At 36.3% G+C, this 14,699-nt stretch overlaps 1 protein-coding gene across 3 annotated transcripts; it reads right to left on the bottom strand.

Annotated features, from left to right (window-relative positions):
• Positions 1-561: 561 nt before the first annotated feature.
• Positions 562-14,696, bottom strand: SAMD9 (sterile alpha motif domain containing 9). Of its 3 annotated transcripts, none has more exons than XM_067746409.1 (2): positions 14,470-14,696; positions 562-6,638 (listed from the first exon to the last, which is right to left on the bottom strand). In XM_067746409.1, exon 2 carries the CDS (start codon positions 6,628-6,630, stop codon positions 1,879-1,881), a length of 4,752 nt encoding a protein of 1,583 aa, XP_067602510.1. In that variant the 5' UTR covers positions 6,631-6,638; positions 14,470-14,696; the 3' UTR covers positions 562-1,878. The 3 variants fall into 3 exon arrangements, with proteins under 3 accessions (XP_067602510.1, XP_067602509.1, XP_067602511.1); XM_067746408.1 differs by having other exon boundaries at positions 14,516-14,696; XM_067746410.1 differs by lacking the exon at positions 14,470-14,696 and adding an exon at positions 14,356-14,460.
• Positions 14,697-14,699: the final 3 nt, after the last annotated feature.

Below are 14,699 nucleotides of genomic sequence, written 5' to 3'. Positions count from 1 at the left end.
GTTTGCCCACTGCTGGCACTGAGGAAGAGAGGGTTTATGAAGAGGTTCTTTTGGTGAAAGTTCTCCCAACCACCACGAGAACCTCATCCTGAGCCTAGAGAGGGGGGCTACAAGAGGACCACGTGGAGTGCTTGATGCATCCTCTTGACTCTATGGGGCACGTTGTTCCCAAGACTGGACGTTAGCTGCACTCCCTACCAATGGGAGAACAAACATCCATGAGTGTTTCTCATGCACCCCAGGTAGATCATGGGGGAGAGAGCATCTGCCTAAGCTGGTTTAATTTGAGTTCAAAAGGATCGCCTGGGAAGGTAAGAGGACTCCAACAGAGACCATCCTCTTTAGAGTAGAACGAAACCTGGAGCAGAGTGGGAAGTGGCCCCAGAGAAAAAAATGCAACTGGACATTCTCATCTCTAAATTGAGACTGTGTTTGAGCAGAGGATTTTTTTATGCCAAGAGTGAATTGGTAAGTTATGAAGCTGAAATTTCATGCAGGAGCAAAGGAAAAACCTCCTCCAGTGAAAAAATTTGAATGGGATTGTAAAGACAAAAGAGCATGTCTTGTTTGTTTTGTTTTATAAGTATTTTATAACAGAAAACTTCAAAAGCACAGTCCAAAGAAGAGAGAAGAGTCTGATGAACTCCCATGTCCTCATAATGCAGCAATTATTAACTCCTGTCGAATCTTGTTGCAACTATACTGCCCACCTACTCTCCTTTCACCATCCCCATACCCCATACACAGAATTACTTTGAAGCATATCCAATGTCTGTATTTCCTTTAACTTGGAAGTAGGATCCAGAGGCTTGATCAGATTCAGTTTCAATTATTTGGCGAGACTGTCTCACAGGTGTTGTATGCACTCCTACAGGACTTCCAGGCCCATGATGTCTGGTTCTCTCTCAGCAATGTTAATATTGATCAGATTTAGGACAGTTTGATTCATCTGTTATAGTTCTTTATCAGCTTTTTATCAGTTTTAGCAACCACGGATGATTTCCCATATCCATAATTTTATTAGGAAAAATTACATTTTGATTACCTCTCACTGGTTGTGCATAGGCTATATGTATACATGCTAGAACACTGGGATCCCCTGGATTGGAGACTCATTAGTCTTTTCACAAGAGTCCTTTTTATTCATTAGCTTTGGAATTTTGGTGTATTTTTGTTTGTTTGGAGGTCTATGAGTTTGTCAGCTGTAGAAACAAAATTCATTTTTGCTCAACTGCCTGCTACTGCATGAAAAGGAAGCCTAATTCTCCAGCCTACTTACTTTGGTAAGATCTGCAGACCTCTATGGGTATGACCTTCAGAGAACTGGTTGGTCCTCTCCTTTGAAAGACCCTTCAGTGCCAAGTACATGGTACCTTTCTGGTCTGCCTGGTAGGAATAAATGTTTATATTGAGAGTTTTCATCTGTTTTTGTGAAACGGTTTCCCAGATATTGTAATGTCTTGGTACCGTAACTATTGTTTTTCAATTCTGAAAAAATTTCACATTTAAGAAGAAAGTAGACAGTCTTCCTCAATCCATGCCTTGGTTGGTTAATTGAGGGAGGTGGTGGGATTCTGTGTGGCTGAATGATTACATTCACCGCTCCTAATTCCATCCATAGCTCCTTATTTTGCCCTTGATGGTGTTGTCCAAGCCAAGGTAGATATTTGACAGTTTCCACATCTCTCATTCCTTCCTTTTCCAACACAGTCTATTTGAGACTCACAACATGCTTAAGAGGAAATATAAATATTGTCTGTACAGGGCTGAAAAGTCAGAGGCTGTATCTATAAATTTGCCAATTTAAAGTATAGATCTTGGGTCTAAAAAAATTAAGTGCTTTTGCGTCCACATTCCTGGAGGGAGAAGATCAAACTCTTAAATAACCTCAATGTCATAAGCAAGTGGGCCTCCAAGGGAAAACCCCAGGTAAAAAGATACTTTTTCTATGCTTCTACCACTTCTAAGTTGACCAAGAAAAGCAGGTGTGATGGGTATTGTGACTTTTTCATTTATTCCATATTCTATGTATAAACAATTATTTTCAGCTCTTCCCTTTAACCGAAGCAAAAGTTCTCGGACTTTTTCCTCCTTCCATACATCTCCACTGTGCCACAAGGAATTAATATCAGCTGTCTTTCTAAAACATTGGTCGATTTTTCCTTTGTGAACAAGTCTGTTCATATTGTTACCTTTCCCAAGAAAGAAATATGCAATTGGTTGCTTTGTACGATACATATGCTTATATTGCCCCCTGAAAGAATTTTCCAGTGACCGAGCATACTTTTCCATTTGTTTAGAATCTTGATCTAGTTGTTGGTTTCCTGGCCAGAATAACAGGGAGGCTAGGAAATAAGGTTCTGAAAATCGATAATTCATTCCTACTTGTTGCAAGACTTCTTGAAGCTGATCTTTCAGTTTTTTAATTGGCTTCACTAATTTGGAGGTAGGTTTAATACAGTAGAGAATGATGTTGGCCAAGATGAAATTTTGCTTTTCCCTTGGCAGGATTCTGACAGTGCACTGCTCAAAGAGAAAAGTATATTTGTTAATTATATCTTCCATGGTGCGTATAGCATCTTCCTGAGTTTTGATAAGATATTCCAAGAGCCCAGAAAACTTGTCTGCTTTTAGAACTTCTAGGCTTCTCCGATACAGCTCTACTTGAAGTGGCAAACTAAGCTTTGGTCCAAGATCTTTGTTCTGTGATTCCTCTGAGGGACCGAATATATCTGCATACTTCTTAAAACATCCAGCCACCCTTTTCCGAGTTTTGGCCTCTTCATTTTGCTTACTATTGTTCCTGGGTTTTAGAAGGACAAAGTAATCATCAAAAAAATCAAAGGACTTTTTCAAAGAAAATTTCAAATTGGTTAGATAAGGAATAAAGTTCTTGAGGACTACTTTAAATTCATTGCTCGGATCTCCAGGAATATCATTATTTCCTGATATAAAATTGATCATATCTCTTTTACATAGTTCACTTTTATTGTCAAAAAAAGGAATGAGCTGGAGAATCTGGATTGTGTAGAGCCCAACTTCTATCTCCCCTTGATACCCAGCTGTATTGTAAGTATCATACCGCCTTTTCGACTTCTGATAAAATCTTTCCTTTGCTTCATACTCTCTATCCTCACTTTGCTGTTGAGATTCTTTGAATGCATTTGAGGCACGCACTGCTAAATCCAAAAGATCAGATAGATCATCAACTGAAATGTTCCTGTTTCTTCCATTATCCTCTAACCACCATCTAATTTTACTTTTGTACACTTGACCCAGTGTGTCTGAGATATAAGAATTGGCAGGTTCTATCTTTTTTGCTTTATTTGCCCAAAATAGAGCACTGTTAAAGTCCTTCTCTTTAATGTAGAAATGTCTTGACAAGGCTTGGCAAATGAATGCATTTGGGTTGAACCGACGAATACCTTCAAGTAATACATTTTTAACTGCCACATTCCCTTCATCTCTATGTAATGCTTCAATGAATGGGGAAAACCAAGTTCCTGTTTCACCTTCATGTTCGTTGCGCTGTCTTGTGAGCAGCAGTGTATGTATATCTTCTAAAAATTTGCTTTTTCCTATACCAGTATCATAGAACACATTTTCTGTTAGCATATCCAGCATAATTTGACTTTTATCTAAGTCATAGCTTATCTTCAATTCTTCCAATGAGCGAATGGCAATCAAAGGGTGAATAATGCGTACTCCACAGTAGTTCCCACATTCTACCACCTCTGTTTTTATTAGAATTGTAGAGTAGGTGCCCATCTTGTCTTCAAGCTTTTCTGTTCCCCAGAAAGCTTTCTTGTTTGTGATTCCTAAGAACTTTTCACACTGTGATAGTGAAATGGTGGTATCAGGCACATATGAATTAAGAAGAGCCAGAAAAGAAAAGAGTTTTGCTTCCTTGGTGGAAGTATTTTGTCCTTTCAGAATATTCCTGACCACATTTTCTATGTACGTTTTATTAAAGTTGGTTTTCATAATCATGAAGGAATAAAAATCTTTAAAGTTTTTATGTTGCTCTTCAATTTCTTTCAGTTTAAGCTCAAAAGCTCTCTGTTCTTTGGGAGATAGTTTTTGTATTAGGGCAATACTGTCTGAGATCTTTGCACTTTTTTCAGGATTCTGTGATCTCCTGCAATTTAGGATGATCACTAGAGGCCTCTCATATCGAATATACCTATTAGCTACAGCTGTCTGAATAGAGGCCTGCAGAAGATAGACATTATCTTGTTCTTCAAAATCATCAACAAGCAGTAGTACAGGTAAGTATTCCTGATTATTTGTTGTCCCATAGGTTATTAAATTAGTCACTTGTTCTCCAATTTCAGAAAAATCCACTGTCTTGTTTTTCAGCACAGCACATCTGAATTTCTTCCTTAGTTCCCAGAGAATATGCATGGCCAAGGTAGTCCCACCACAGCCTGGATGATGAAACAGATGAATAATTTTGACACATATTGGCTTTGAAGAATTTGCCCAGTTTTGAATAATTTCTTCAAGTATTTCATATTTATCCCTTTTGACAAAAGGGGAAGAATAGTTTTCAGAAGAAAAGTAGAAGTTCCACCATGATACTTTGCCACCTCGATAGAAGTCTTCCTCTTTTGATGCTTTGAATTCAAGTAATTTTTTTTTGTCCTTCTCTAAGAGTGTACCTTCACATTCATTTTCACAGAGAATTTCCAGAGCAGTCATGATATCTTCTTCTTTTTTCAGAAGGACAGTAGATGAACCAATAGATGGTAAAAATCTCTTTGAAGATTGAGTCACAGACTTTAGCTTAAGAATAGTTCCATTTATCTCTTCAAGACTTAAAGCAGAAACACATTGGCTTGATAATTCATCTTGCTGTTTCGTTAATCTTGCTTCAAGTAGATCTTTCCATCCCTGACATATGTGTGAATGTGTGCAAATACACAATATATTTTCCATTCCTTTGAGATCTTGGTAGAAAGCACAGAAGGTCTCAATGAGGGGGTCTCTTGGGTCATCCACAGAGGAGAGTAATAGAAATACCACCAAAAACTTCCCTCTTGGCATTATGTCTTCATGTGTAAGAAATGAAATCAGTTTCCTGACTTCAGACGCTTTTTCTCTTTGCCAGGAACTTGGATCTAAGGGTTTATATTTTTCACTGTCAAGGTCTAACCTGCCATTGCAGAAAATCCAGCTGAGTTGTTGATAAAGATTCAGACTAGTAATCTTCTCATTTGTAGTTTTCCCTTCCACATATAAACTTGGGAAGTGAAGGTTTGCTACTCGGGTTTCTTTGTAGGCTTTGACCACACCCTTGCTCAGAGATTCAGGATCAAACTCCAACACAGCAAACCATTTAATTTCCTTTAGGAAATCTAAGTGTTTTATTTGAGTTGGATGGCATTTATTTATTACAAGAATGTACCATTCATAGTAGGAATTATCTAACAAATCCTGATTTCCTGTCAACAGTTTAACAAGCTTTGGTCCCTCACTCTCTTTTTTGTTTGTTTTTACTCTGCATTTTTCTTCTGCTTCTTTCCTACATTCTGCCAGTCTTTTTAAATCTAATTTAAATGATGTGAAATATGCATTATTTTTCATGATGTCCTTAGTACTGGCCCCATCGCGCACAAAGACTGAGAATTTTGGACTTTGTGTCCATGTCTTCTTGCTGCAATTTTGCATTTTAATCTGGAAATAATCATGTTCACATTCAGAATATTTTGGAACAACATCCACTTCAATAACAAATCTGTCAGATGGAGTACTATTTGGCATTAAAACTTCTACAAATCTTGGCTCTCGAATGCAATTCTTTGCTTTTTGGACCTGATGGTCTTCAAAATATTTGTGGATCATCAGATTGAAGTGGTCAATGAGGGCTTCCTTGGTGACAGTGGTGACTTCCACGCCAACAATTTTTCCATGGGGTTTGTCCTTGACTCCAAAATGAATAGTGCCATTGGTACGTGAATTCATACAAGCTGAAGCAAACCGGAAAACCTCATTGCTAAATTTCATCTTAACATCCTCTTCTGTGGCTGTTCCTGTATTCGTGAAGCATTTGAATTCATGTATTGGATCAATGAGATTGAGTGGTCCTGTTTCAGGCTGTAGATTAAAATTTAATTTGTAACGATATGGATTACTGAATTCATCAAAAGGGTATGATACACATGTTGGTTCTATGGATGGCTGCTCTTCCTCTGTGTCATCTATTTCATCGTTCATGAACTCATGTTTCAGTGACTTAGAATCTTTAGTAACTGTACTCATTGTAGAGTCATTAACCATGTCTGATTTCTCTTTCTCCTTTTGTTTTTGCTTTGAAGTTTCTCCATTTTTCTCCTGTTTTTTAGGAACATTTTTACTGCCTTTCCCCCTCTTACTTGTCTGAAAAGGATCTCCAGAGGATGTTTCCAGCAACTCTTTGAAGAGATGTTCTATTTGGATAGCTGGTCCAAACGTTATGCCCATAGCAACAAGGTGTTCTTTAGTTAAGTACTTCAAGTTTGCGCCATTCACGTCTTGTGCAGTCAAAATTTCCCTGTGTTTTTGGTCAATTTTTTGACTTTCTAACCACCGATTTACATCCTCTTTTGTCCATTCATCTGTATTATCTGGTAAGTTAAGTTGTGCTGACATTCTGATACCTATGTATAGAAAAAGAAAAATTATTTAGTATTTTTATAAGTAAATTTTAAAAATAGTTAATTTTTCAATAAACAATATGTACATGTCTTATAAAACTGAAAAAGCTCAAAAGGATATACATTCCATCTAATTACCCTCCTGAGAGGAAATTACCATTATCAGTTTCTTCTATATCCTTTCAGAGAAATACTACCAAATACAAAAGCATAAACACTTTTTTCCATTCAAATGGCAACATACAATACTCAATTCTCTTTGCTTGCTTTATTCACTAACTGTATCTTGGGGATGCTTCCAGTCAATATATATATAGAGAGAGATGTTTCATCCTTCTTAATGGTTGTTTTCTATAATGTGTGTTAGCTCTATTGTTTATAAATATTCAATTCTGCTATAGAAAATAAGAAAACCAAAGGAGGCTATATGAAACTAAAGAGAGAAGGATTATGATATGAGGAGGATACATGAAACAAGGTATAGAAGCAAGTAGTTTGTGAAACATGTTATGATAGACATAGATAAAGTAAATAGAGCATATGAGCGTTAAACATAGTTAGGAAGAGAAAGAAGGGCCAAATAGATATTAAATATTCATGCGGCACACTTGAAGCACTTTATATTTTTGACATCTTAATTGGGCCACCTACTGTTGACACCCATTCTGATCCTTTGTATACTCTAATTAAAAGACATAAATAAAATCCAGAGTAGCTTATCAGGCTAACTGATGAGTTAGAGCTGTGGTCAGGCACATATGCCCCTCTGCATCTCTCTGATTGGAGCAAGTGTATGCCACTGACACAGGTGTCTTGTATCTGTTGATTCCTCTTGGACAGACCTCAACTCTGGTTCTCAAAATCACACAATCAGTGGAGAATGCTGATACTGCAGAGAGGGAGAGAGAGGATATATGAACTTGTATAACTCAGGTAATGAGATCCTTCCACCCCTCTTGTACCTTATCCAAAGTGTGTTACCCATCTCTTTCCCCCTGCTTTTTGTTGTGTATTTTAATTGATTTAATAAAGATGTGCCTCAAATACCTTAAATTGATCTGTGAGCCATTCTGTTCCATGACTTCTGGGATAGCTTGCTGGGTAGTGAACTTGGGGGCTACTATTATATCCATGTAAATTTTCACATAATATTTGGTAATAGCTAATTCCTGGGCAGTAACAAATGGCATTACTATTTCGTATTCAGGTTGAAAGACTACTATTTGGAAAAATTATTGGCAATCTGGGTTGCAGAAATATAGCAATGGTTAGAAAAAAACACAATAGAATCCAGATAATAATAGTCAGCTTTAAGTACAATCCAAAAATGGCTCAAATAATGTGAGCCATTCCTATAAAATCACCATGGGAGAAATCAAATCAACAGAGAAGATAAGCCTGGAGAATAGTGGAAAATAGACTATATAGGCACACTTCCATGAAATAATACACAGGAATATTACCTACCAGTGGTACATAAAAGATCAAGGTAGGATTTACCTTCCCGTCCAGACATAAAGCTGCCAGAGCAATTGTCCAATGTTAAAGCTATTATTTTTTGGTTAGTAACTCCTGCATTCATATTAAGTGAATAAAAGATATACCTTACAGCTACATTAAAACAAAAATAGGCAAAGATATGCACAACTGATGGAAATTTTACTCTATTACAATACTATGACAATCAGAAACCATGGATATTTAATGCTTTCTAAAAAAAGTGAAATAGGTGAAATTTCTTTCAGTTATTTGGCCTATAGAGATTAAGAAGCTCAAATTTAAAATAAGCTGGGGAGAGAGAAAAGAGTGGAGGTGGGAAATTGCTTTAAGTGTACTACTTTTTAAAGTAAGCCCCTTGTGTGGGACTATATCAAACTTAGAAACTATGCATTGAAGGACACAATGAACAGAATGAAAAGGCAACTTATGGAATGGGAGAAAATATTTGCAATATTTTCAAATCATAGATATGATAAGGGGTTAATATCTAAAATATATTTTAGAAAACTCCTGCAACTCAATGACAAGACAAATAACCTGATTAAAAGTGAGCAAAGGATTTAGACATTTCTCCAAAGATGATATACGAATGACCAACAAACATATAAAAAGATGTTCAATATCACTAATCATTAGAGAAATACAAACCTAAAACACAGTGATATATCATTTCACATCTACTGTGATGACTACTATTTTAAGAAACCCCAGAAAATAACAAGCATTAGCGAAGATGATGTGGAGAAATTGGAGGAACCCTTGTGCACTACTGGTGGGAATGTAAAATGATGCAACCTACACAACCTACCTTAAGAGAATGGTTAAAGGAAGTTTTCTAAACAGAAAGAAAATAATAAAAGAAGGAACCCTGGTACATTAGGAAGAAAAAAGAACACAGTAAGCAAAAATATTGGTAAATATAATAGACTTCTCCTCTTTGGTTTTCAAAATTACGTTTGATTTTTGAAGCACTGGCTGATATGGTTCTAAATGTATGTAGTGAAAATATTTAAGACCATTATATGTGGATAGGGTAAAGGGATATGAAGGGAAGTAGGATTTCTATGCTTCACTCAAACTGGTAAAAAAAACACTATTGGACTGTCATAAGTTATGTATGTATAATGAAACATCTAGAGCAATCAATAAAAAAGCCATACAAAGTGATACACTCAAAGTGATATACTCAAAAGTGATATACTCAATTCCACTAGATAAAAGTGGAATTGTAAAAAAACTTTCAAGTAACCCTCAGGACATCAGGAAAATAAGAAAGAAAATTGAAAAACATAAGTTCTAACATATAAATAATTAATTACATTAAATATAAATGGCCTAAATACAGAAGTTAAAAGACAGAATTGGTAAAGTGGATTAAGAACATGACCCAGCTATATCCTGCCTGTAAGATGCTCACTTGAAATAAAATTATATAAATAGGTTGAAAAGAAAAGTATGGATAAATACATATAATACAAATATTAATCAATAAAGACAGGAATGGTTATGTTAATGTCAGATAAAGTAGACTTCAGAGAAAAGAAAATTAACAGAGACAAAGGCATTTTACATAATGATAAAATGTTCAATTCAACAAGATGACATAACAATCCTAAAAGTGTATGTGCCAAACAAGAAAGTTTCAAAATGTTTGAAACAAATACAGAACTTTTCAGTTTTAGACAAATCCACATTTATAGCTGGATATTTTGACACCTTTCTCTCTATAATTGAAAGAAAAATTAGACAGAATGTTAGTGAGGTTACAGAAGAACTCAACACCATCAACCAACAGGTACCAAACCACATTTATAGAACACTCCATTCAACAACAGCAGAAAATCTTTCTTTTTAAGTGCCCAAAACAGACCATAACCTAAATGATAAAACAAGCTTCAACAAATTTAAAATAATTGAAATCATACAGCATATGTTTGCCAACCACAATGGAATCTTATTAGGAACTGATAACAGAAAGATAAGAGGAAACTCACTAAACACTAAAACTACACTCCTAAATAATTCATGGGCCAAAGAAAAGTCTCAAGTGAAATTAAAAAAATACATTGCAGTGAATGAAAATGAAAATACAACATACCAAAATTTGTGGTACGTGGTTAAAGCAGTATTGAAAAAATTGTTGCAATAAATGCATACGTTAGAGAAGAAACGTCTCAAATTAATAATCTAAGATCTTACTTCAAAAACTTAGAAAACCTTGAAAAAGAAAAGTAAAATAACCCAAAGCAAGCAGAAGGAAAGAAATAATAAAGATAAGAGCAGAAATCAATTAAACTGAAAACAGAAAACAATGGAGAAAATCAATGAAACAAAATCTGCTTCCTTGAAAGATCAGTAAAATTGACAAAACTCCAGCAAAACTGGCAAAGAATAAAAAAGAGAAGACACAACTTACCAATATTAGAAGTGAAACAGTGGATATAATTTTGAACTGCATAGACATCAAAAGGGAACAAGGGAGTAGTATGAATAACTTCACACACACAAATTTAACAACTCAAATGAAATAGAACAATTCCTCAAAAAACAAACTTCCACAGTCCATTCAGTATGAAACAGATGATCTGAATAGTCCCATACTTTAAAGAAAACTGGATTTTTAATTTTAAAGATCTCCCTACAAGGAAAAATTTCCAGGCCCAGACAGATTCACTGAAGAATTCTACCAAACATTTAAAGAATTAATGCTGATTTTATATAATCTCTTCTAGAACACAGTAAAAGACAGAATACTTCCCAATTCATTTTATGACGCTCGTATTACCCTACTAGCAAAGCCTCTGCAAACCCAGCCTTCAGGTGAGCTCCCATGGACCAAGACTCCTGCCTCGCCCCAGTGCCAAGCCAGTCCCTGAAGCCCCAGGCTCAAAGCAGTCTCCTGCAGATCCAGGCTGCTGCCTCACTCCAGTGCAAGGCCAGCTCCCATAGACCCAGGCTCTTTGCCTGCCCTGGTGCTGGGTTGGGTTCCAAGGACACAGACTCCAGATTGGTTCCTATAGACTCAGGCTCCTGGCTTGCCCCAGCCTCCAGGTTGGCTGCCGAGGACCCAGGCACATGGCCAGCCCCACTGTCAGGCTACACCTCATGGACCCAACCTTCAGGACAGCACCTGTACCCCAAGGCTATAGGCCAACTCCTGTGGGCATCAGAATCCAGGCCCACCACCAGCACTTCAGGGGCCAGGTCCACCCCATGGACCCAAATGCCAGCCTACCTCTGTAGACCCAAGCACTAGTCCAGCCCAGACACTGACCCAGGCAGCAGACCTTCCCACCTGAGGATCAAGCTCATCCTCAGAATCTACCAGACAACTCACCCACAATCTTTGGACAAGCTGACTGGTGAAGGGCTTTTCTGGCCTAAGCCCAGTCTGTAAAGACTGAAAGAGGTGCCTACTTCTTCAAATGTGCAGACAATAATGCAAGGCCAGAAGAATTATGAATAATCAATGAAACATGCAAGGCCAGAAGAATTACCAATAATCAATGAAACATGACACCATCAAAGGAAACTAATAAAGCTCCAATAAATGACCCTACAGAAATGAAGATCTATGAACTACCTGACAAATTATTCAGAATAATCTTCATAAAGAAAGTCTGTGAACTACAAGAAAACACAGATATACAATTAAACAAAATTAGTAAAACAATGCATGAACAAAATGAGAGGTTCAGCAAAGAAACAGAAACCATTAAAAACATATAAATGAACAAACAGAAATCCTAGCATTGCAGAACACAGTGAATGAATTGATGAATTCAACAGAAAGCTTCAAAAGCAGACTCATCCAAGCAAAAGAATCAGTGAACTTGATGACAGTACATTTGAAATTCTCCATTCAGAGGAGCAAAGAAAGAAAAAAGAATGAAAAAGAGTGAAGAAAGCCTATGTGAATTATGGGATACCATTGACAGTAAAATCTACTATTGCTGGAGTTCAAGGAGAATAGAGGAAGAAAAGGGCAGAAGGCTTATTTATAGATATCATGGCTGTCAATTTCCCAAATGTGGGGAGAGATTTGGACATCCAAGTTCCTGAAGCTCATAGGTGCCCCAAAAGTTTTGACACAAAAAGATCTTCTCTAAGACACATAACAATAAAACTACCTAAAATCAAAGACAAAGAATTTTAAATGCAGCAAGAGAAAAAAATTCCCACATACAAAGGAACCTCCATAAGACTATCAACAGATTCCTCAGCAGAAACCTTATAGGCCAGTAGAGAGTGGGATGATATATTCAAAGTGCTGAAACTGTCAACCGTGAATACTTAAGAACCTTACAAGTTGTCCTTCAGAAATGAAGGAGAGATAAGGACTTTCCAAGACCAAAACAAACAAACAAACAAACAAAAAAGTTGTAGAGTTCTTCACCACTAGACCTGTCTTACAAGAAATGCTAAAGGGGTGTCTTTGAGTTGTAACAAAAGTATGCTGACAGCATGAAAAGAATATGAAAGTATGAAACATAGTGAAGGTGAGAATATAGTCAAACTCAGAACACTCTAATACTGTAATGGTGGTAGATAAATCACTCTTAACTCTGGTATAAGAGTAAAAGATAGGGACTTCCCTGGTGGTCCAGTGGTTAAAGACTTCACCTTCCAATGCAGAGGGTGTGGGTTCAATCTCTGGTTGGGGAGCTAAGATTCCACATGCCTTGTGGCCAAAAAACCAAAACATAAAACGGAAGCAATATTGTAACAAATTCAATAAAGACTTTAAAAATGGTCCACATTAAAAAAAATCTTTTTTAAAAAAAGTAAAAGACAAAAGTATTAAAAATAACTATAGGTAAAATAAAATAATGTGTTAATGGATACAACATATATAAAAGATGTAAACTGTAACATTAATAACATAAAATGTGAAAGAAGTTAAGTTAAAGTGTGGAGGTTTTGTACGTGGTTGAATTTAAGTTGTTATAAATGTAAAACAGACTGTTATATCTATAAGATGAATAATGTAAACTTCATGGTAACCACAAATAAAAAACCTGTAGCAGATATACAAACAATAAAGAGAAGGGAATCAAAGCATATCACTACAAAAGGTCATCAAATCACAAAGGAAGACAGCAAGAAAGGAAGAAAGGAAAATGAAGGAATTATAAAGCAGCCAGAAAATAATGAACAATATGGCAATATTAAATCCTTACCTATCAATAATTACTTTAAATGTAAAAGGATTAAATTATCCAATCAAAAGATACAATGTGGCTGAATGGATTAAAAAAATCAGATCCAACAGTAATATGCTGCCTACAAGAGACTCATTTTAGATTTAAGGACACACATGCACTGAAAGTGAAGGGATGGAAAAACATATTCCATGCAAATGGTAACCAAAAGACAGCAGGAGTGATTATAATTAGACAAGATAGACTTCAAGTCAAAAATTGTCAAAAGTGACAAAGAAGGTTACTACATAATGATAAAGGGGTCAATTCATCAAGATGATATACAATTGTAAATATATAATGCACCCAAACTTAGATACTTCAGTGTACCTAAAAATATAGCAGATATTAGCAGAACTAATGGGAGAAACAGACATATACAGTAAGAGTAGGTGACTTCAATATCCCAGTTTTAACAATGGGTAGGTCATTCAGACAGAAATTCAATAAGGAAACAGCAGACCTAAACAACACCATAGATCAAATAGACCTAGCAGACACATTCAGTACAGTCCATCCAATAGCAACAGAGTACACATTCTTTCAAAGTGCACATGGAACATTGTCCAGGATAGATCATATATTAGCCCACAAAAGAACTCTTAACAAATTTAAGAAGGTTGAAATCATATCAAATGTCTTTTCTGACCACAATGATATAAAATGAGAAATCAATAACAGAAGGAAAATTGGAAAATTCATAAATATGTGGAAGTTAAATGACACACTTCTGACAAACCAACAGGTCAAAGAAAAAATCAAAAGAGGTATCAAAAAGTATCTTGAGACTTTTAAAAATGGAAACACAACATACCATAATTTAAGAAATGCAGAACAGTTCTAAGACAGAAGTTAATAGTGATAAATGTCTACTTTAAGAAAAAAGAAAGATCTCAAATAAGCAACCTAATGTTACACCTCAAGAACAAACTCAACCTAAAGTTCACAGAAGGAATGAAATAATAAAATGAGAGCAGAAATAAATTAAATAGAAACTAGAAAACAATAGAAAATGTCACCTCTTCCTGGTGCCGGACCCCCCAGGCTGCGGGGCCTGACATGGGGCTCAGAATTCTCACTCCTGTGGGAGAACCTCTGTAATATAATTATTCTCCAGTCTGTGGGTCTCCTACCTGGGGGGGATGGGGTTTGATTATATCACTAGTCCTCCCCTCCTACCAGTCTCACTGTGGTTCTTTATGTCTTTAGTCGTAGAGGATCTTTTCTGGTAGGTTTCGATCTTTTTCAATGATGGTTGTTCTGCGGATTGTTGTGATTTGGGTGTCCTCTTGAGACGAGATGAGCTTAGGGTCCTTCTACTCCACCTTCTTCAAGAGAAGACCTTCCCATTGATACCAAGTTT

The sequence above is a fragment of the Pseudorca crassidens genome, chromosome 8 (genome assembly GCF_039906515.1).
Source record: "Pseudorca crassidens isolate mPseCra1 chromosome 8, mPseCra1.hap1, whole genome shotgun sequence".
Lineage (NCBI taxonomy): Eukaryota > Metazoa > Chordata > Mammalia > Artiodactyla > Delphinidae > Pseudorca > Pseudorca crassidens.
The sequence above is the reverse complement of the archived record's forward strand: the minus strand, read 5'-3'. Positions and strand labels throughout refer to the sequence as shown.